The following is a 23,457-nucleotide window of genomic DNA, read 5'->3' on the forward strand; positions in this document are numbered from 1 at the left end:
TTCGTAACTTTTCCTTACCACGTGAAACCTGTTTTTTATTTTCACAACCTTTAAATCTTTTGCCCATATTATGCCAAAAGTGTCAACAGCTTCTTTTCGTCCCACTTTCCTTTTGTTGCCACGTGGAGGTACCAACAATGATTTCTTTGTAGTTGGCAGACTCACAGAGCCCCTAATCCTAGCCTCCCTACTTTCTGACGAAAACAGGACAATCTCAGGAGGGATAGGTGGGTTGGTGGGGAATTCAAAATTTGAATTGGGACCACCATCCGCTCCGGCCCAAAACCAATGACCTCTGCCTTCTTTTCCGGTGAGGAATCTACCGCCGGTGACCCTACATCATCAAGAGCCCTCAATGGCAAATTGTCTTTACTACTGGCCTCTCCTACCACCGACAATGACAGAGAATTTATACTGTCCTCAGAAATCACCTTAACTCCCACCGAGTAAATGTTAGAATCTACCTTTAAATTGATAAACTGAGGAATGGATTTCCACAGAGGGGATATAACCAAGGTAGAAACGTACGCCAAACAATGAGAATAATTCCCAAAGAGTTGTGTTTCAAGAACCTGGCCCAAATGTGATCCCAGAATCTCCACCGTGGTAGCAGACCACTCATGAAGAGGAATATCATAAAATCATAGCCGAATCGTTCTAGCACCTGTATTGTAAGCAGGGAACCTAGGCTGGAGGGAAGAGAGATACCCTCCAAAAGCCTCGCCACCACGACGAAGGATCGAAGTGGCCTGAAACTCGGAGCCGAAACAGAATAATATATCCACGGTACTAATGGCGAACGGCTTATCCAACTCTGGGAGGCCTCAAAAATGTTTGGCCCAAGCCCAAACGTCTTCCAGAAGCCATGAACCAGATTTTAAAGTTCCGATAAGACAACACTTTAGGTTCTTTTTTCTTTCTTCCACCAGAGAGCCTGGTATCTCCAGACATCGATCATTTTCACCACCATCGACAACTTGAACCTTTTTGAGTCTCCAGGCAAGGCTAGAATTCTCTTTGTGTCGCAGTTCAGAACACTTCCTGCACGAGGTGCGCAACCCAAAGTTTCTATAGCTGCATTTTCTGAACATCCAGTCACTCCCATTCGGTATTGGTCTCCGATTTACGTCTACTGCTCTTTGGCTAGGAGTTTTTCTAGCTCCGAAATCCAATCTTCTCCCCCTAGTGTCCCATTCTTCCAAACTCCCCAGGGAGCCAGCATGTGAGCGCGGTGGGGGCCAATGAGACCAAGGAGGTCTGTCTGCACCAGCTCCTTGCCCAAAAGAGAAAAGGGATCTTCTACAGCAGAGATTAAAGATCCCGAGGGACTCAAAACCTTCAATGTTGGAATATCCTTTATCTAAACACGACAAGTAGGGTTCTACCAGTCGCTCGAGGTTTGAACCACAATCACAGGGGTGAAACGACGGTTGAGGACCTCCCGGGGGAATGATCCGACGACTCTTGAAGACATCCTTGATGGTCATCTGCCTCCTCGTATCATTAGCAACCCCATCATTCTTTTCTATTCATCTGATCAAAGTTCCTTTTCAAATATTATATGTTTAATTGTATGATTTTTCTCAATCTACCCAAATAATTCTATTGTTGCCCTCATCAACTCAACTCAACTCAACAAAGCCTTTGTCCCAGACTAGTTGGAGTAGGCTAAATGAATCCTTTAGAAAATTTTCATGAAGAAGGTGAAAGGAATCTACCCGGCCTCTAATCCTGGCTCTGGTTGGGTTCGTCTACATGGATCATTTTCTTCCATTCTATCATATCCAAGGTCATGTTCTCTGTTATGTTCCTAGCTATCAAATCTTTGCTCACTGTTTCTACTCAAGCTGTTTTCGGTCTGCCCCTACCTCTTTTTACTCCATCAACTTGGCACGAGTCGCCTCTTCTTACTAGAGCATCCAAAGGCCTATGTTGGATATGTCCAAACCATCTTAAGCAGTGCTCTCTCATCTTCTCCTCAATTGGTGCCACCCTCACGTTTTTACGGATGTCTTCATTTTTAATTCTATCTAACCTTGTGTGGCTGCACATCCATCTAAGCATTCGCATCTCCTTTACACTCATCTTATGCACAACTGTCTTATAAAACTGTCCTTTCAATTTGGTAAGGATTTTACAGTCACACAGAACTCCTGAGGCAAGCTTCCACTTCAACCAACCTGCTCTTATTCTATCTCTTCAATCTCTTCTCATGTAGAATTGAACCAAGATAGCGAAAGATTTCCCTCTTAGGTACCTCTTGTCAAGTTATATTTACTACATCCTCGTCCCGCCTCCTTACATTACTAAAGTTGCTCCCCATATCCTTTGTCATAGTCCTATTCAGTCTAAAACCTTTGGATTCCAAGGTAGTTCTCCATAACTCTAACTTAGCATTTACTCCTGCTTTGGTTTCATCGATTAATACTATGTCATCTGAAAATAACATACACCATGGCACCTCATCCTGGAGACCCTCCGTAAGCTCATCCATAACTAGCGTAAAAAGGAGGGCTTAGAGCTTATCCTTGGTGCAGTCCTATAGTGATTGGAAACTCACTAGACGTGCCACAAATTCATAATTAGTACATGTTTTAAGTTGTATCCATCCTAATAGTAAGTTTTTATATGGAAATTAAATATTATATTTACTTAACCTATCAATATTCCCAGTATATTACTTTTATAACTACATTGTTATGTAAAAGAATTAAAATTTTAGAATTGATTAAAATATATTGTAGAATTCACAAATGCTTTTTTCCTTTTTGAGGTTTGCTGAACCCGACACTCTGTTATGTTGCATGGATCCTGCTGAATGGAGGTAGTACCCACTTCCAATACTTTAGAATTCTCTACGACACTTTTAGATCACTTTTATCTTTTTTCAGAATACTATTACCACATGTTTCGGGTTTTATCCATCCTAATGGTAAGTTTTTTTATGTGGAAATTAAACATTATATTTACCTAACCTATCAAAATTTCCAATATATTACCTCATAACCATATTTTAGGTAAAATAATTAAAATGTTAAAATTGATTGAAATATATTAACAATTAAAATTGACTGAAATATATTAACAAATCCACGGATCCTTTTTCTAAGCTTTGCTGAATCATACGTGCGGTACCTGTACCCATGCAACATAGATTTTAGAAACTGCCACGTTTGCGATTCTCTATCTACAAACTATTAGGATTTTTTTATTTTGGATCAAAGGGGTTAATCTTTTTTTTTAATCAAAACTTCTTGCTGTTGTTGTTGGATGCTTTCACTTTCATTTTCACTTTGGCTGGTGCTTCGACCTCTCAAAATTGGTTTGGGAAGGGGGTGATCTGGACACAATACGAAATCACCTTAGCCAGAACTTAAACAGAGGATTTTGGGTTGCTGGTTTAGAGTTGCTTAAAATCACTAGCAGTTGACTGGATTTTTCTGGATGACATTCTTTATTTCATTATTTTATGGATTTTATGATTGATATCCATTAGTTGCAGTGGGTGGGGCCTTTCTGAGCCTTTGTTCATATTTTTCAAGAATCAGTTTGTTTTCTTAACTATAAATTATGGTTATCCATTATTATTCGTTATTATGATGATTGTCCTAGAAATAACTGATAAAACTGTGATTGCTAGATTTTTGAGAAGGTTAGCGTCCAAAGATGTGAAGGTACTTCGGTAGAAAGAGAAGATAATTTTGACAGGCTTGGTTCAAAATCTCTGTATGCTTTCATTTACCCAAATTTTATGATCAACAGGTACTCCAGTTGTCTGATGTGTTTACTCTTCATTTTTTATTGTAAATAATGTGATGATTATAACTCTGATATCTTGAGACTATTGGTGTTGCTAGGTATGGTCCATGGATGGATACTAATCTAGTTCTCCCCCTAGGCTCGAGTAAATGTCAAGTGATATTTGACTACTTTCTCGATTCTTCGTTGAAGGTAATACCTGCTGTATGTATTATCTATAATATCTCAAGCAGCATTTCTAGGTTGTTAACTGAGTGAGATATTTAAAAATATGGGATTGTAATACCAATGCTAGTTTCAAGTTAGAAGTTACTATTCTGTCATGTGATATTTTACTTTTTCCATCCATCTTAAAAAATTCTGAGGATTGGATGTAGAATTTCTATGTCATTTCACAAGCTTAAAACCCATCGTTAACCATGCAAAATGGCACATCTTAACACCATTTGTTTTTATCTTGATGGTATTGAGATTTTTTTTTGAATGGTTTGTAATTAGATTGTTCAATAACAATATGTGATTATACATTGCGCTTCAGCTGGTCTGCATTCAATGAATTGCTACACATTGATTTTTACGTTTCTCCACCCCTAAAATTAGGATGTTGAGATATATTGAGGCTTTATATATTTGGCTCGTAGCGAAAGTCAACCATGAAATTGTGTATATGTAGGGAAAGCAGAGGATTGCTGTTCAAGTAGGCCTTTCTGTCTTTTCAATTCTCATCTGAAGTTTGCTCAACTTCAACCTAAATTTTAATGTGATTAATAGGGATATACCGGTGCTACTAGTTTTGGTAGGTTCACTGACAATGTGCTAGGGAGATGTTAGTAGCCTATGCCGGTTCATTCAGTTCTATTGAGTTGATGTGTGGTCATGGTCTTAGATATGGGATCTGTTTCTTCTACTGCGTGGCTTTAGGGGTCTGTTTCTTGATGGCTAAGGGAGGTTTACTCACTGTTATTGATAGCTTGACCATGATTGTTTTTCTTCGAGATTTGAGATGGTATTGGATGGAAAGTACATGTTTGCAGAAGGCAAAAGGATGGTTGAAGGGTATATGTTTCCAGTGGGTAGAAGGTTTCTAGGTTTCTGATGAGATGTTGGGTGCACTGGTAAAAGACTCAACACATGGCTAAGCATGAACTGGTTTTTTAATTGTTTCGCATCCATTTTGAGTCCATGATTAGTCTACAATCTAGTTCACCGGTTAGTCGGTTACTAATGTTTGGAATATTTCTCATTGATCTGGACATTGTCTTGAGTTAGATGAAGAAGTCTTGAATAGCCAAAAAAGTTGTATGGAGTTACATCTCTAAGTATTCCGATTGCCACCCCCTCAGTGGTTGCATTGTTGGGCCCTAGTCAAATCATTTTTTCAACCAATGAGATGTGGCCATAAATAGGGAAGTGATATTTACGCCCCTTTTTATCACCAGGGACACCCAGCGTCAGTGTATCAATGGCAAAAAGGGGGCTCATGTACTTTATGTCAGAAAAATTCAGAGGCTTTGATTGCACAGTACACTGGCAAATGGGTGTCCCTGGTGATAAAAGGGGCGTAAATATCATTTCCCCATAAATATTATGGTTCTTATAGCTTCCACAGCTTTGGTCATTCTCCTGCATCAGTATTGCATGGGTTCTGGGCCAGGCCACACGGCTGTATCAGTACTTGAGGTTGTAGATAGAATTGAAAGCCCTCAATGAACCTCTGAGTGGGTTCTTGGCTGGCTAATATTTTATAATCTGTCATCTGCCATGTTAGCCTAGGTTTTTGAATATTGGAATCCGAAATATATGATGTTATCATATACATTGACACAACTATACAAACTATGTTCTATTAAAGTACTTATAAATCTGTAACTCTTGGAAATAAGTGTTTTGTAATCTGCATGGTTTTTTCAGCACCATAGCTTTACAAATTCATCATGTTACTCAAGGATGAGATTGTTTCATTGCCACAGGATGATAAAGCTTTCATCGAAAGAAGTTTAGTAGAGAGCGAAAGAGTGCAGGTATAAACAAACCTTGTTTAGTCCCCATATATCTACAAGCCAAGTCTAACAAAAGTATGATGGATTGTAGATGGAAGATACAGTACTGTGTGAAGGAGTCCAAAAAGGGCTTGAATCACCAGCATACATCAGCGGCAGGTACGCTCCTACTGTTGAAATGGCCATGTATCATTTCCATTGCCTGCTCCATCAGAATCTTGTTCATGTCTAATCCTGCTTATTACTTTTCCAAGAAATCTTGTCTTGTGTATTTATATATGGGAAATATGTACGTTATTTATATGTACAACCAGATTGCCAGAGAAATAATATGTATCCATTTGCCTTAAAACAATGAACACCCATGTTAATAATGTGGGTCGATCCATATCCCCCTTTGTCTGAGGATTAGGATCATCTGATTTGGGAAATACTTTGTGGGGCATGACCCATCCATGGTGGAGGATAGTGGGTTTTTTTTTAATGGTGAACATCAACTGATACAGCAAGACTGAGAATGTCTAAACTACAAAAGAAAAGAAAGAAAAAAAAACACAAGGTGAAAGAAACAAGAACTAAAACGAAAATCCTTGAGGAAGAGGATCAGTGGTTAGCATCACATCTCTAAAAACTCCGGACCGACTCCGGACATTGGTGGGGCATAGTTGATGAATGTTTTGGATCATTGACAGAAGTTGTGCTAAAGCTGAATTTTTCTGTCTGTCTCTCACCCACTCACCACCACCCAAAGGAAAAAAAAAATCCAAGGGTTGGTAGGATTGGAATTTTCCTTGAAAATGGTGAAAATTTTCAGAGAAAACTCTTTATTCAGAGAGAATTTTCTATGCACCTATAACCGAGGATAGATCCAGACCTTGATCAGTAATGCTGTGTTCTTTTAGTTTCCTTTTCCCACTTTTCCGCAGAAAGTTCCCTTTTTTCCATGGAAAACTCCAAAAACCGTGTTTCTTTAGTTTCCGCGGAAACTTTTATAACTTACGTGGAAATTTATAAAAAATTACGTGGAAAAGGGCTTTTCGCGATTTCACGGAAAGCCCTTTCCCCACCTCATACATCGGAAACCTCTATATTTCCCCGACTCTACCCAGACTCTCTCTCTCTCTCTCTCTCTCTCTCTCTCTCTCTCTGAATTTTTTTGTTGGATATAGGGTTTCAGATAAGGGGTTTGAGCGTAGGGATTCGGATTTACTAGTTAAGGTTTCGTTTTTATCTATTTTTTTCCCATTATATTTTGGTATTTAGGGTTTCCGAGTTTGGATTTAGGGTTTATGGTTTTATGCATTTAGTTTAGGGTTTACAGATTTGGGTTAGGGTTTATGATTTATATGGATTTAGGGTTCCAGAAATAAGGTTCATAGATCTTTTGTTACGGTATTTTTTTGTATTTGGGTACATCTGTTACAAATATTATTTTTTGTATTTTTTTTGCAAATCAACAAGTTTTGTTACAATATTTTTGGTATTTGTTCCTCATTTTTTCATATTTTGGGTAGATCTAGGGTTGGTATTTGTTCCTCATTTCTTTGTATTTGGTACAATATTTTGGGTATTTGTTCGTACCTGTTCGTATTATTTTTTTGCAAATCAACATGTTTTGTTTGGTATTTATTCTCTTGTGCTAGATATTTATTTTGCTTGGTATTTATTCTCTTGTGATGGGAAATAGGGTTTAAGGGTTAGGATTAGGGTTTAGTGGTTTATGGTAATGAGATTCACATTTCTGATTTTTTTAACACAGAATTGGGGTTTAATGTATTAGTTACTCAGAATTCTACATGTTAGTTTGTCACAGTTTCTGTTTAACAGGTTTCTATTGAGTTTCCGTGCAACGAAACACATATTTCTGTAGTTTTTGTGAAGTTTCTGGGAGCTTTCTGTCAGGTTTCTATGCAACGAAACGCTCATCTGACATGTTTTCTGTGAGGTTTCTTTTCCTTCCCTTCCCTTTCCTTTCCTTTCCTTTCTCGACGAGAGAACAGAGCATAAGGAAATTGGAAATGAAAAGCAGCTCTATATCTTAGTGGGCCACTTTACTCTTATCTTCTATTAAGCTAATTATAGATTTATAGATGAGGGTGAGCCTTGGCGCAACGGTAAGGTTGCTCCATTGTGATCTAGTGGTCACGGGTTCGAGTCACGCAAACAACCTCTCTGCAAAACAGGGGTAAGGCTGCATACATGTAGCCCTCCCTAGACCCCACAATGGCTGGAGCCTCGTGCACTGGGCTGTGCTTTTATAGATGGGCGGTGAAAAATTCACCCCCTTTACTGTTTGTGAAATCTCTCTGTGTACTGATTGCTCTCTCTACATGGACCCTTGGTAGGGCCCAACAACTGAATTGTTTAGATCATTGAACAAGGTAGGCCCCACCTATACTTATTCTCCGAACCAATATTCTCTCTTCTCATAGTGGGGCGAATCAATGAATGGTTTAGGTCTTTAAAGGTGGACAACATAAATGACGTATTTAAAAAAAAAATTACTTGACCTCACTTTGTTTGAAGATCCAAACTGTTCATTTGCTGTGACTCATACTAACATAGGCCTTGCCCAAAAATCATTTCCTTAAACTGCAGAGACGATTTTGAAGATGATTTTTAACTCTTTAAACTGCAGAAATTTTTATAAGGCGTCGCCTTTTTAAGAATAGAGGGTTAGGATCATCCAATGGAGATAGTTTTTGAGTCACAACCTATTTATGTCGAGGCTCAACAAATGAACGGTTTGGAGCTTCCAACAAAGTGGCGCTAGCGAATTTTCTGAAGAATATGTATGTAGTGCAATATATAGATAGGCTCAGTGTCTAATACGTCCGTTTGTAGGTGAATCTATATTTTGGAAAATACAATGAAGCCGACCTTGTTCTAAGATCCAAACCATTCAGTTGTTGGGCCCCAATTTATTGGATGATTGTAACCCTCTAATTTGTAGATGAACCATACCATATAGAATCCTCAATGATCGAAGAGTAGGACCATCTAATGGAGATGATTTTCGTGGGACGATGTATTTACGTTGGCGCCTAACAACTGAACGGTTTAGATCTTAAATGATGGGCCTGTGAACCTTAACTTGGAGGGAGAACCTTACTCATGTAGCGAGTAAAAACACATTGCAGAGAAAAATATATGGCTGCAGCATACACGCTGAGGACTGGGAGGAGAAAAATTCTATATACTACTATGTGGGTATTGACTACAAGGGGGACTTGAAAGCTTAAGGAGTGTAAAACTCCATAACAAGAGAATTGGATCTCATATTGCAAAGCTTGAATCTCTGTACTTAAACTGGCTTGAGACCCACATATAAAGGGAGATCCTATATTCTAGAAGAGATGGGTGAAAACTTATGTTAAAGAGAGATTTGTCTCTTGTTATTAATTTATCCTAGAATAAATAATGGATGTAAATAGACATAAATGAAAAGACTTGTTTCTGACAAAAATAAAAATATTGTATGTGAGAAAGAAGAGCTTTCCCTTTTTAGTTTTTCCTTAAAAGTATTTTAAATGTAAATTACTTAAAAGCTAAATCAGTCATTCACTACTATCCAATATCATTTTCCATCTAAACATTTGGTTTCCTTTTCTGGCCACCTTCATTTCTCTCAAAACACATACCAACTTTCCTCACATACCAACTTGCCTTTTCTCTGAAGTACGTTTGAAATTTCTAGCCGTTGTGACTCCTACACCTTCTCCTCTCCTTATATATTTCAAAAGATTTCAATGGGTAACAAAATCTCATTACAGATTTCATTAATCTAATCACAAGATTGAGAAATCTTTAGTATATTTTACAGAATCCAACCATGTCTAATTATACTCGTTGTGCAGCTTGCAAATATCTACGAAGAAGATGCCAAGAAGATTGCGTTTTAAAACCTTATTTTCCTTCAACAGATCCTCAAAGATTTGCTTGCGTTCATAAGGTCTTTGGTTCCAGCAATGTTGGTAAAATGCTAGAGGTATATAAGAGCTTAAATCCCACATATCAATAGATTTTCTTACTATTTTATGAGATTAAATAAGTGAAAGATCTTTATACGTTCATTTAATGACTTACATAACCATTGATGTAAATTAATTAAGCAAGCAAATATTTTTAGATATTTAAATGTCTTAAATTCTCTTTGGTCTTTATCTCATTAATGCATAAGATGATGGGACTTATTGTTTTTTCGTTTATTGATTTTTCTTACTTTAGGCCTTATCTCTCGGTAAGATATCTAAAAAATCTTTTGAGCAGTGCCTTTTCATGGAAGATATTACAATTTGAGTGGGTGCAATAAAAACTTATTAAAATGAGAAATTATATGATGCCCGACCGTCAAAATAAAGGGCAGAGAGTACCGTTTTTTAATCCAAGGGAAAGTACCGTTTTTTTACTTTTCCTTGGTTCAAAAACCAAGGCAGCAGTTTTTGTCTCCTTCCGCCCTTTACATTTTGACGGTCGGGTATCATATAACTTCTCTATTAAAATAAAATGCCCTTTACATTTTGACGGTCGGGTATCATATAACTTCTCTATTAAAATAAAATAATATTTGTTGTGCATCCAATAAGACAATAATATATTTATTTGGAGGAAATGGATATAGGGGTGCAACTTGGGTCGGGCCCAACCCAAACCCGACGGGTTTAACCCGATTTCTACTTGGGTTGGGTTGGCCTTCCGATTTAATTATGGGTTTGGTTAGGGTTGAGTCCCTGGGCAACCTGACCCGAACATGACACCGTCCCCTAACTTTATCGTGATTTTATTGAGACCCAAACCCTAACTCAATATCAATCTTTTTGTATTTTGTTTTTCTGATTTTGCCCTGGGCCAACCTGAACCCGACCTGACATGAGGTTAGGCGGGTTGGGTTAGGGTTGACACTCCTTAACCCGATGTTCGAGTCGGGTCGGCTTAGGGTTAAGATAATGCTAACTTGGGTTAGGTTGAGGGTTAGTTATGGCCTCAACCTAACCCAACCTAGCCCGAGTTGCACCCCTAAATGTATAACACTTGAAGTTACTGTGCAATTTGGTATGTAGATAAATATTGGCACTTAAAAGGGCGTTATTTTATGAGGAATGCTAACCTAAAGGGCACCCCTGCAAAAACCCACCCTCCAATACTTTGATAATGGCACTATTCGCTTGGTTTTACACACCTTTTATTTAGTTTTTAAAGGCTATTACAATACTTAAGATGTGTAGGGTAATTTTGAGTAGGTTAAAACAATTTAATGGAGAAAAAAAATCCATAGGAAAGAAATTTCAGGATCAAGCGGGGTTGAAACTTTCATGGAAAACATAGACAAGAAAATAAGTTAACCAAATATTAAAAAACTTATTTTTGATGGATTTTTTCTCGCAAGAGAATTTTAGCCTAATTAAGGACTCAAACTTTAAATCCCTTCACTTCTATTGATGCTTATTTTCCAAAAAATGCTAGTGTCACACACTCTGCGTGGCAAGCGCTGACACGATTCGCCAATGGAATGGATCCCACTGAGCCAAACACACAAAACTGAGTGAGGCTAATAGCCCAATGTGTCAGCTACTCCCAGTTCTCATTAATTTGTTTTTGGTGTGTCACTTTGATTCCATTTTCTGTTTAGAACAAGATCTGTTAATAGGGATTTATCTATACATACATACTTGAGTTATGATAGATGTAAGGGCCCTCTTTATGCAAGGGCCGGAGAAGAGCCCTTGAATAGATCCATGTCATTTTTAAAGTCCGTTGAGAAACTGAATTTGGTTACTCCCAAATGACATGGATCTATTCAAGGGCCCTTCTTTAGCTCTTACATAAAGAAGAGGGCCCTTGCATCTATCATTCATCTACATATTTATATATCAAAATCAGTCATTAGTCACTAACAATTTATGCAATTTTGGGCAGCAACTCCCTGTTCATCTACGTGCACCTGCGGCCGATTCCATGTTTTTCGAGGCGCTTTCTCGCGTACAAAACCCTGTTTACGGGTGCGTCGGAATTATATCCCAATTACAAAATGAGATTTATATAAATCAATGCGAGCTTGCGACGATCCAAGCTCAATTGGCTGTCTGCAATGCTCAACAAGCCCAACTGAATCAAAAACAAAATTTACAAAGTGGAGCCCCATTTTTCAGTGCCAATCAACAAGAGCTATTTCACTTGGATCAATCTCTCTTAGACCTTTACCAAGCACCTGAATTTCCCTAAGTTTTAGAGGTGTACAAGGGAGCATGGAAGAAGGGAGGGTGGTGTTGTTAGGTTTATAGTTTTTGAAGTTCTTCTATGTTCATTCTTGAACACTGAAATTGTTCTTTCTTATTTAAGAATAAAGTTCATTTAGAAATTTAAAATTTATTTATTTGTTTTACACGGAAAATCTCGCGTTAACCGCGGATAATTGGTTACCACTCTTAAAATTATTTTATCGTGATTCATCAGTAATAGTCGAATTTAGCTCGGTATTTTAATACCGTTGTGACACGATTTCTTAATGACAACTGAGAAATGTTTACTGTGTCATTTAATCCAATTACCAGTACCAAAAGTCTTAAACCAATGACACCCAAAGCTTAAGCTTTTAGATATGGCATTATTTAATCTTTTATACTTTTAACACTCCCGCTTGCGTGTGGCAACTATTTTTAGGATTGGCCCACCCATGGAGCACATGTGGGGCCCTCTTTTGGCATGTGGATTTTTAATATCAAGGAGTTTTGAACTCGGTACCTTTGTCTTGATACCAAGTGAAACTGCCAATTGCTCCAAAAGCTTAAGGACACGGTAACGAATATGAAACGAAGAAAATTCGTATTTGGATATTATTCCAGTGACTCCTTTCTCAGAAACACATTTCAGTATATCTTCTGCTGATAAGACTAAATGAGCCCTATTCGCAAGGCTGTCAGGCTACATGAGTGCACACATCCTGGACCGGAGTTGTTGTATCCTGGAGGCATACACAGGAGTTCTCATTTGCACTTCGATACTTTTCAGAGTCTAATCCTAATCCTTTCTGGGGCGCTATTTGGATCCTACTTTAAGAGTCTTGGTCAAGATCCATTTCGATAATCCTTTTCTTAGGAATAGGAAAATAACCCAAGTGAACAAAGAAGAAACATCAATACTTAGGTTATTTTAACTTAATTTTATGAGATCAAATGCACTCGACAAATTCAGCTTGTGAAGTTCTAACAGACCCACAGCCCCAACTCAAAAACAGAAAATAAAGTACAAGAAAAAGGATATTTGTTGAAACCCTTCAATGTCGAATGCTTCAATACCTACATGTGTCTACGCATGGGAAATAAGGATCACAAAAACATTAGAGACACTTAAAAAGGCCTACCCAGATTTTATTTTTATCTCCGAAAAGAAAAACTAAAAACCTAAATATCTCATATGATCTCTTTCTCAAACAACTAGGGGGTGTCAATAGACCGTCCGAATCCGAACTTTAACGAACATATGGACACATTTTACGACCCTATTATAGGATCCGAAATTATTACCGATCAGATCCAAAAACTATCCAAAGCCCATCGGACAGTCCTACATCTGATTTTATTATACTATTTCACAAAAATACTTTCTAATTTTTTATAACTTTAAATGTTATTTCAGGGGCATTTTAGTGACAATAAGTAATGCATTATTTTGAACGATTCCTATTTTCAGTATTTTTTTCGTTCATCTCTCTCAAAGCATCTGCAGTCACCCTCTTCTCTTTCTTCTCTAACCATTGAACCTAAGTCCCTAGCCCTTCTCTTTCTTCTCTAACCATTGACCATAAGTCCGTACCCCACTCCGTCGTTGTGGGTGCAGCTCACGCTAGGCCTCAACTGTGTAAAATGTAAGTAGGACCTATTAGGACACTCCGATGGACTCTCCTTTTTTAAATGGATTGTGAATGAGACACAGGAAGTAGGATCTAAAGAACAGTCAGAATCCGATTTGACAGATAAAATATTTGAATGGATTGTGACTAAGACACAGGTGGATCCAATCTGAAGTGAACGCCTAAAAACAACCCACAAAGTATGGGAACCTAATCAATACGCCAAAATACCCAAGACTGACTGAACACGTTACACTAAGCCCTGTAAATATAGGCCGTACCAGGCTGGGTTCCGCCTAGTCCCATACCTAGACGGGACCCAGCACTTAGCACTGAAACATTCCAGAACACTTCTGCGGTCCTAAATGGCTCACTTTGGCAACTTTCACTACTGACATTTTTTTACAGTAGCCCTTTTCACATGTCTTGCCTCCCGCGGCAACTCTAGTTACTTCCACTACGGATATTTTTTACTAGGTTACCCACTTACCCTATTCTTTTCTAGGAGTCCTTTCCACTATTGCCTCTTCAGTAACTAAACATGTGACGTGATAGGTGCTCTAATACCAAATGTTAGGTACCTAACCATTACACCAAAAGCCCCAGTACCTATGTAATGTGTTAGATTAACCACTTTAAATCTGTCATAGCAGGCTGAGTCCCACCAAGTCAAGGCAGACCCCCACTTAGGATCGAAACCATAGTTCGCAAAACGTCACTTTAAACTACGGTTTTTTGAGCAAAACACGTTTTGTGGGTTGGGCATTCAATAATTTGCTTAAAACTTTTGCATAAAAAAACCTGCTTTTAAACTTATTAAACACATTTTGTACCAACTTTCCGAACATAAACCAGCTATATTTTGTAGATGACAAAATTTTAAACATATTAAATTTTTTTGTTTTTTGTTTTGTGTAGTTGACCATTTTTTAACTTACACTTTATTTGAACCAATACTCTGTATTAAACTCAAATTTCCCCATCCGTTTTGTTGCCTAAACACATTTTGCTAACTATGATTTTAAAACAGCCAACGATATCGTGTAAATCTAAAACAATGGCATCACAGACAACAAAATCTAGCAAATCATGAGCCCAAAAATTTATCTGTTAGAAGAGAACAAATCAAAATACATGACTCAAAGAAAGGAAAAAGAGAAAAGAGAAAGATGTGAATATATAAGAGAAAAGCAAATTAAAACATTTTTTCAATTGCAGATTTACGGATTTTTTGCTAGAATCCTTGATCTGAGATTGGATAGTTTTATTTCCATTTGTTCTCTTTTGGTTCCAATTGACCCATGTCAACTCCAAACAGTTTGTTGGTGACCGAGTTCAGGCCGCCGTTAGCATCAAGATTTCTATGGTAGAGACATCAAGCAATCAATGTTTCTATGAAGCATTTGCGTATGAATATTTGTCAGATATATGTTTTCTGAGATACCATTAAAAAAATGAATATTTTTCTGATATATGTTTTCACCATTCTCACTTAAGAGAAACAATATAAGAACATTTAGAAAAAAAACAAAGAAAGTTGTTTACAGTTGTATGAAGAGAAGAAATAAAATGATCCAACAGTAGAAAGCAAAGCCTCACAATCTGATTCATTGATGAGCCTCCTCATGCCCATCATTTTGAGGACCTGAAAGACCAGGGCACACTAGAGTTACCAACACTTGTAATTCTATTATCAAAAGAGCAAAAGTTCAAAATCCACACATAAATGTGAAGTGAAGGGCTCTTACCATTAGAATGTTCAGTACGGCGGCCCTGGAATTTGCATAACCTTCCGAGGGATGCAAACAACTCACTGAGTGGAGTTTTAGGAACTGGTAGGAATTTCCCACCAAGAGCCAGTGGCCAGCTGATAAAAAGATGAATGTCTTTAGTCAAAAGAAAATGAGGAATGCGATTTCAAATTTGTTGTTCAAGTCATACAAAACCGCCAACACGAGTGCATGCGTAGTCCTTGACTGACCTTAAGAAACCAATGAAAACGGACAAAAGCCAAAGCTTCCAATTGAGACGAACGGTTTTAGTGAAATTCCCAAGGAACTCGATGATCAAAATCTACAGCAAGGAGAATGCTTGTGATACCATGCAAGAAATTGGAACTTCCGAAAGCCCAAAACATAAGCAATTGAGTTGTTCCTACCTGTACTACAAGAGTAAATCCAATTATCCCCATAAAGAGATGGTTTTTAGTGACTCCTGTAAAGACATTCTTTTCATCGGGCTTTCGAGCATTGAATTCATTAAATATCTGCAGACATGAAATATTAGCTGTCGTACTTCTCAGATAAAGCAACTTAAAAATAACTGAGATGGAAAAGCATGTCTGCAGATAGGTAAAAGATCAAATAGGTTTTCTTATTAGGATGAGGAAAAATAATTAACAACCTTATTAATAGAAGCATGCAAAATCGACTAAAATTTAAGCAAAATAATTGTTCAAGTATAAAAGATTAAATAACACCATCTCCAATAGCTTAAGCTTTTGGAGTAATTGGTTGTTTCATACTTTCACATGGTATCAGAGCAAAGGTCCTTGGTTCAAAACTCCTTCATATTAAAAATCCACATGTGATGGCCAACCCAAAAAGAGGGGCCACATGTGCCACATGTAGGCCAACCCTAAAAAGAGGGGCCACATGTGAGAGGGAGTGTTAAAGTATAAAAGATTAAATAACACCATCTCCAATAGCTTAAGCTTTTGGAGTAATTGGTTGTTTCACAATACTAATGCCACATTAAACAACTTAGTAGCCATATTAAAATACATAAGAAAACTTGGGTGCCTTCTATGGTGCAAGGCTAGACCAACCTGGCACAGGACAAACGTATTGAATATGAATGTATTCTTCACTTTGTCAGCATAATCTATGCTGTCATGCTTCAAATGCAGGAGGGCTTTACCCCAAAAGTTGAAAGCGAGGAGGACACACACTTGGTACAGAGCCTGCAATAACTCAATTTTTTATCAATGCACAACTGAAAGTGAATCCTCTACAAGCTTCAGTAAACAGAATATACATACTTGAAAAATCAAGTTTCTCCACATGATATTTGTAATGAGAGGTTCCCTGAGAAAAAATACAATAAATTCAGCTCAACGTTTATGGTAAAAATGACCATACTTTCATTGGAAACGTTGAACTATAGATACATCTGAATAGAGAGTAGAATCCAAGAAACTTTAGGATAGTGGTGTGGAAAATCATCAAGCATGATTTCGCAAGAATAAATATGGTTCGAGGGTCAGCAAAAGAGTTCACACTCCATGAAGGGTAATTTCACGCACAAATACCAATGGTATAACAAGAGCAGTGCTTAAGCCTTATCTCTGTTCTTTTTTACTTTTGGTCACTAAGCATAGATCTTTTGAAGTCAGGATGTACGTAGACCAGAGTATCCACAGAAGATCCTGGTGTATCCAAATGTCAAAATATTTGATTTTCAAGGGAATTTTTCAGGAAAAAAGTTTCAGCACAGCCAAACATGCCCTAAATGTCCATGTCAAGTAGGAAAACTCCCTGCATTGACATCCATGATTTTGGCATTAGAAATGGCAAGTCGCATTTGTACGCATAAAACATACCAATATAATAGCCATGATAGGTAAGGTTTAAAACTTGGACTTGGAAGAACCTAACCTAGGGTAAAAGAAGGAGACTCAGGGGAGTGAATGACGCGGTCAATTTTTCATTAACTCAGCCAAATCGAAGGAGTTTTTAATTGACTTGGTAGGGTAAATCTAGGGCACATGTAAGAAAGAGGACAAGGTAAAACCAAATCAACTTGGATGAGTCAATGGTTGACTCGAGGAGTTTTTAAACAGTGATCATAAACTGGGAATAAACAAATCAGCGGTTGGGTCATAATGTACGTTTCTAACTTCGGGAGACATATTGAGACGAGAAAGAAAATATAATTTTTTTTAATATATGTTATGAGATGTTCCAAGAATCAAGAAGAGCGACTGATAGAGATATTTATTTGCTTTTAAACAATACAAACATTTAAAATGGTTTATGCTATCTGTATGGCCTATATACTTTCCCAGGTCAATGTATCGAAATGCAAATATGATGACAGAACAGAAAGTACAGGATACAACAAGTGACATTCTAGCAGAACCTTAAATTATATTGACAGCTTACAAAACCAGATGATTAGTTCTACACAAGGTAAAAAAAAGAATTTTATATTCATTTCGAAATTTCACCAGAAATTGCCGAAATTTCGGCTGAAAATTAGTAAAATTTTGAAAAAAATATATCATTTTTCTGAAATTGTAACTGAATATTTCGGTCGAAATTTGGGATTTTCCCAAAATTTCAGTTTCGTGAGATTTTGGTTTTGGTCCCATCCGAAATCCAAAATTTCGGCCGAAATTTAAAACCATGGTTCTAAATGGACTGCTGAAATATTCAAATTTTCTGCCTTTTTTTTAATGCCTAATATTCAAATTTTCTGTCATTATATTGTTTCATCCCTATCCAAGTATTCAAACCTTCGACCAACTGGAACTCTGTGCATAAGGCGATCCGTTGGTGGTTCAGTCGCCAATGCAAGCGCTCCAAGCGTATCCATGATGAGGTTAACCCAGAGAAGCTGTACATCATAAAAGAAAAAGATGGACATAAGCAGAAGCCTAACTATTCAAAAAAAAAAAAAAAAAAACCTAACAAATTAGGGACAAGAAGAAAAAAATGATCTCAAACCTGCACTGCATTTAAAGGAACATTTCCAGAAGAAACAGCAGCCACAACATTTATTACAAGTGCTGCAACATTAACTGTCAATTGGAACTGGATAAATTTTTGGATATTTGCATATACAGAACGCCCCCAACGGACAACCTAGATCCAATAGATAAAATAGATCCTTATCTCCATCCAATAAAAAACTAATTTGAACTTCAATACAATGTACTTATTAGCTGTAGACTAACCTTTACAACTGAAGCAAAGTTATCATCCAGTATAATAATATCGGAACTTTCTTTTGCAACTTCTGTTCCTGAAATACCCATTGCAAGGCCTATATCTGCCTATAAACCAAATGAAGAATAGGAATCAAGGTTTAAAATTTTGGTTTCAGTTTTGGTTTTGGATATGAAATTTCGGCCGAAATTCGGTAAGAAACAAATTTCAAACTTGTGCCGTTGGCAGAAATTTCCGAAAATTTGGCCAAAATTAGGTGATTTCAGTGTCGGTCCCAACTGATATCCGAAATTTCAGTATTTTGGCCTAAATTTAAAACCATGATAGGAATGTCATCTAGAACATAGTAAAGTACTTGAGGATAGCCGAGAGGAATTTAAAATAATAGCTAGCAAGATCAAACCTCATGCAGTGCAGGAGCATCATTAGTCCCATCTCCAGTTACGGCAACAACATGGCCTCTTTTGCGCAATGCTTGTACCAGCAGGAGCTTGTCATTAGGAGACGACCTTCCCATTACCTGTATATTTTCTTCTCAGTTAATATAATTTGCCGCTATCTTAGGCCACAAAAATATGTAATGCATTTTACCGGTGTAGGATGTGCTACAATGTGGCTACAGTCTATGTCACAAACATCTCCGGTATTTTCAAAATATTGCATTTTTATCAAGGCATTTTGATAAACTGACAAAGTCCCGAAATAATCCCGAAATTTTAAAAATATAGTGATGTTTTCATTTTATCATAAAATATCGCTATAATATCATGATATTATCCCGATATTTTTATGATATTTTTATTTTATTTTTTCCTTAAATTTTATATATTTATATATTTTTTATTTTTTTAACAAAAATAAAAATTTAACATATCCCGAGATTTTCCCGTGCCGAGAAATTCCCGAGAACGATATTTATGGCATAGGCTACAGTCAATCAGTTTGGTTGAAATAAAGATTCAGTTTCTATATAAGGAATGATTCTCTCCTAGAAAGCACGGGTACTCTCCCGGGCCTCCCGTACCCGTATGGGGTGCGGGTACTTTCGGGTACGCCCTGGGTACGTCCCGGGTACGTACCCCCATAATTAAAAAAATAAAAAGCTTTTTTCTTGTACTGGGTGCGTGTCGGGTGCGTTAGGGGTGCGCGACACGTCCTGCTTCTCTTACCTGGCTTCTTCTCTCTCCTTTCCTATACTTAGTATTTACATGTAAACCATTTAAGTAAATGTCTTTACTATTTTACTTAAGATTTACATGTAAATAACGGAATACCCCATTTGGATTTATTAAAAATAGTTTCAAGACCCAAATCTAAAGGAAAATAAGTCAACTTTCCTGTTCTAGTACAAAATTCGCAGAGAAAGGGTCCGGTCAAAATTTTAACTTTCTTAACTTTCTTAACTTTCAAACAGTGGGGTATTTTTCAAATTTTAAAATTCATAAAATCTATCATGTCAAAACATTATTAAATCCCAAAAGTCTAGTAAAAGAAATCTTATAATTTGGTCTCTAAAAATTATTTATCTTGTCAGGCACTGGTCAACACACTGGCGACAAATTTTTTCCAAATGAATGAATTGATGCCTCATGTTATGAAATATGGAACTTAATCACTTATGAAATGAAGAGTAATATTAGAATTTTCCATTTTGGTGATGTTATTATTATTTGATTGCTCTCCAATTATTATTTTTAATTTTTATATATATATAATAAAATATTAAAATATATTATTATATTCGGCGTACCCGAACGTACCCGCACCCAGTTTTTTTGGAAAATCACGTACCCACGTACCTGTGTCGTGTCGTACCCGCACCCCGTACCCGTACCCGTGCTTCATAGATTCTCTCAATCAAACTCCACCTTAATATGTGGGGCCCAGTTTCCAACAAACATGTAATGCCCATGATGGTTGATTTGAATCATTCATGTGGCAGGCCCTAGCTTCAATAGTTTGTTCCCAACATACAATACTGATAGGAAAAAATCCTATATGTCCACTCAAAACCCACCAAAAAGTAAGAAATACACAGATGCAATGGTTCAAATTCAGTGGCCAAACGCGGGTTAGTGTTCTCTGCCTTTTGGGCCATTGGGAATCAAAGGTGAGGTCCACCCGATCCGATGGATGGTTCAAATGAATCAAAATGAGACCCATGTGTATTCTAGAGCTACACTCCACTCTATCATTATGGAGCCTAGTTCTACCGTACATGAGGGGCCACTTCTGACAATATGCGAATGTATTCTTCTTCCAACAAAGGTTATCTATGATACATATTGTCAATAAAACTTCTAAGAAAAAAGGAAAGGGAAAGGGAAAGGGAAAGGGAAAGGGTGATGATAAATGCACTCCTTTTAACCAAGTATGCTTGCTATATGACTCCTAAACCTTTTTCCTCTTAAGGCAATAAACCTCCGAAGGTAGGCCACCCTGATAAACAAAAGGGGTGCATTTATCTAATTATTTTCTCCCAAGGAAAAATCTACCAAGATGTAAAAGTTAAGAATTCAAAGCAAATGTTATAGACCAATGAGCAATTTAATTACATAATAACATGGTTTTAAATTTCAATTGAAACCGGAATGAAACAACCGAAATGAATACCGCAATCGAAACACATACTGAAATCAAAATTGTAAGTGCATTAGTGGTATACTATACCAGTATGTGTTACATAATTATATTCATCTAAATTGTATATGACATGTAGTGTATGTATTATGTATAAATATTTTTATAAACTACATGTGAAATCCGGTATGTACTGTGTGAAACTACCAGTTACTCCAAAAGCTTAAGCTGTCGGAGAAAGCGTTATTAAATCTTTTATACAAAAGCTTAAGAGAAGGTGTTATTAAATCTTTTATACTTTAACACTCCCCCTCACGTGTGGCCCCTCTTTCGGGTTTGGCCATTGCAAGTGGATTTTTGCTATCAAGGAGGTTTGAACCCAGGTATTTGCTCAGATACCATGTGAAACTACCAGTTACTCTAAAAAGCTTAAGCTGTTGGAGAAGGCGTTATTAAATCTTTTATACTTTAACATACTGAATTATCAGATATGCGAGACAGTGCATGTCACTAGATGTTCGATGTTCATAAACTATTATGAGTGATTGTTTTTGCTTAGGTGATACTTTTAAATGTATATTTGTATTTATTCTCCCACTTCCTAAGGTTCTGCCTAAAATGTACATCACTTACATATGTTTCCATACGTTTTCATGAATTAAAAAGGATTTCCGCAGAAATTTTTATCCAAAACCAATATGTTTTCATCACGACCGAAATTGAAACATGAAACCTTTCATAATAACATGTGATGGCATGTATGTGGGAGTGTCCTACACTGAACCAAATGCTAATTCAAAATCCATATCTGGTACATGTATTGAACAACACCACAATTATTGTTTATAACCTTCCAATTCAAGCACACTTATCATAATATTGATGACGAAACTGGGATAAAAGATTAACTTAAATCTTTCTTAGGTATATATATATATATATATATATAGAGAGAGATTAACTTAAATCTTTCTTAGGTATATATATATATATATATATATATATATATATATATATATATATATAGAGAGAGAGAGAGAGAGAGAGAGAGAGAGAGAGAGAAAAGTGTTGAGCGCACCAAAAAAATGGTGTGCTTGAGGTGTTATATAATATAAATATATAAATATATATATATATAGATATATATATATAGAGAGAGAGAGAGAATCTGCGCTCGAGTGCTGGTAACAGGAGTGGGGCTACATTGGGGGGGTGATCCTAAGCATTCATTTGACCGGCGCCATCATGGATGGGGGGTGTACCAAAAATCAGCTCCATTGGACCATCTTAGAGTGTCCATTTGTGGGGGAGAAAATGGACAGACAGATACTATTTGTCCACAAATCTGCCCATTTTTCACCCCATAAATGGACACCCTATGGTGATCCAATGGAGCTGGTTTTTGGTGGACACCCTATCCATGAAAGGGCCCATCAAATGAATGCTTTGGATCCCCCCCCATGTGGCCCACCCCTGTTTCTATGCTCAAGTGCAGATAAGATTATCTGCTTTCGAGCGCAGGGAGCTCCCTGCGCTTAAGTGGCTTATAAAGCCTCCCATTGGTCACTTTTTGTGGACCTGCAAAGGTGGACCCGCTATACGAACCAATGGGAGGCTTTTTAAGACACTTAAGAGCAGGGAGGCTCCCTGCACAGGAACGCTTTTCTCATATATATATATATATATATATATATATATATATATATATATATATAGAGAGAGAGAGAGAGAGAGAGAGAGAGAGTAGTGTTCCTGTGCAGCTATCAGCTTATCTGAGCAGCTGCTTCAAAAACTCATGTGGCCCACATTTTTGGGGTGATCCAAAGCATTCATTTGAAAGGCCCTTCCATGGATAGGGTGTGTACCAAAAATCAGCCCTATAGGATCATCCTAACCCAATCAAAGGTGGAGGGGAAAATGGACAGACACTGTTTCTGACCATTTTTTCCCTCCACAAATGGTAGGGTTAGGATGATCCTAAAGGGCTCATTTTTGGTACACACCCTATCCATGGAAGGTCCTTCCAAATGAATGCTTTGGATCACCCCAAAAATGTGGGGCCACATGAGTTTTTGAAGCAGCTGTTCAGATAAGCTATCTGAGCGCTTCTATGAGCAGCTGCGCAGGAACACTTTTCTCACACACACACACACACACACACACACACACACACACATTATATATATATATATATATATATATATATATATATATATATATATATATATATATATATTTATATCTGTCTGCACACGCGTTTAAGTATGAATGAATGAATTTTAATACTTCGAATACTCTTAAGCTACATTATAAAACATTT

General features: G+C 37.1%; 2 protein-coding genes across 5 annotated transcripts in view; one reads left to right on the plus strand and one right to left on the minus strand.

Annotated features, from left to right (window-relative positions):
• Nucleotides 1-11,968, plus strand: part of LOC143856077 (choline monooxygenase, putative (CMO-like)) — a 53,251-nt gene extending 41,283 nt beyond the window's left edge. Inside the window, exons 7-12 of one of the 3 annotated variants that reach the window (XM_077366124.1) lie at nt 3,641-3,762; nt 3,858-3,951; nt 5,730-5,780; nt 5,851-5,918; nt 9,617-9,747; nt 11,676-11,811. In XM_077366124.1, the coding sequence (XP_077222239.1) occupies nt 3,641-3,762; nt 3,858-3,951; nt 5,730-5,780; nt 5,851-5,918; nt 9,617-9,710 (429 nt within the window). In that variant the 3' untranslated portion in view covers nt 9,711-9,747; nt 11,676-11,811. Of the gene's footprint in view, nt 1-3,640; nt 3,763-3,857; nt 3,952-5,729; nt 5,781-5,850; nt 6,090-9,616; nt 9,748-11,675 lie in introns of those variants that run through there. The other 2 variants (XM_077366123.1, XM_077366125.1) reach the window with 2 other exon arrangements.
• A 3,086-nt stretch (nt 11,969-15,054) lies between these two features.
• The window catches only part of LOC143856096 (calcium-transporting ATPase 5, plasma membrane-type-like), a 40,243-nt gene continuing 31,840 nt past the window's right edge, over nt 15,055-23,457 (minus strand). For both annotated transcript variants that reach the window (XM_077366152.1, XM_077366151.1), the window contains exons 25-34: nt 18,961-19,077; nt 18,566-18,664; nt 18,336-18,473; nt 18,125-18,225; nt 16,649-16,694; nt 16,436-16,570; nt 15,767-15,874; nt 15,590-15,681; nt 15,357-15,475; nt 15,055-15,253 (exon numbers count right to left, since the gene is read on the minus strand). In XM_077366152.1, coding sequence (XP_077222267.1) covers nt 15,216-15,253; nt 15,357-15,475; nt 15,590-15,681; nt 15,767-15,874; nt 16,436-16,570; nt 16,649-16,694; nt 18,125-18,225; nt 18,336-18,473; nt 18,566-18,664; nt 18,961-19,077 — 993 coding nt within the window. In that variant the 3' untranslated portion in view covers nt 15,055-15,215. The remainder of the gene's footprint in view (nt 15,254-15,356; nt 15,476-15,589; nt 15,682-15,766; nt 15,875-16,435; nt 16,571-16,648; nt 16,695-18,124; nt 18,226-18,335; nt 18,474-18,565; nt 18,665-18,960; nt 19,078-23,457) is intronic.

The sequence above is a fragment of the Tasmannia lanceolata genome, unplaced genomic scaffold (genome assembly GCF_043159265.1).
Source record: "Tasmannia lanceolata isolate RefF3 unplaced genomic scaffold, GAP_Taslan_0.1 ptg000023l, whole genome shotgun sequence".
Lineage (NCBI taxonomy): Eukaryota > Viridiplantae > Streptophyta > Magnoliopsida > Canellales > Winteraceae > Tasmannia > Tasmannia lanceolata.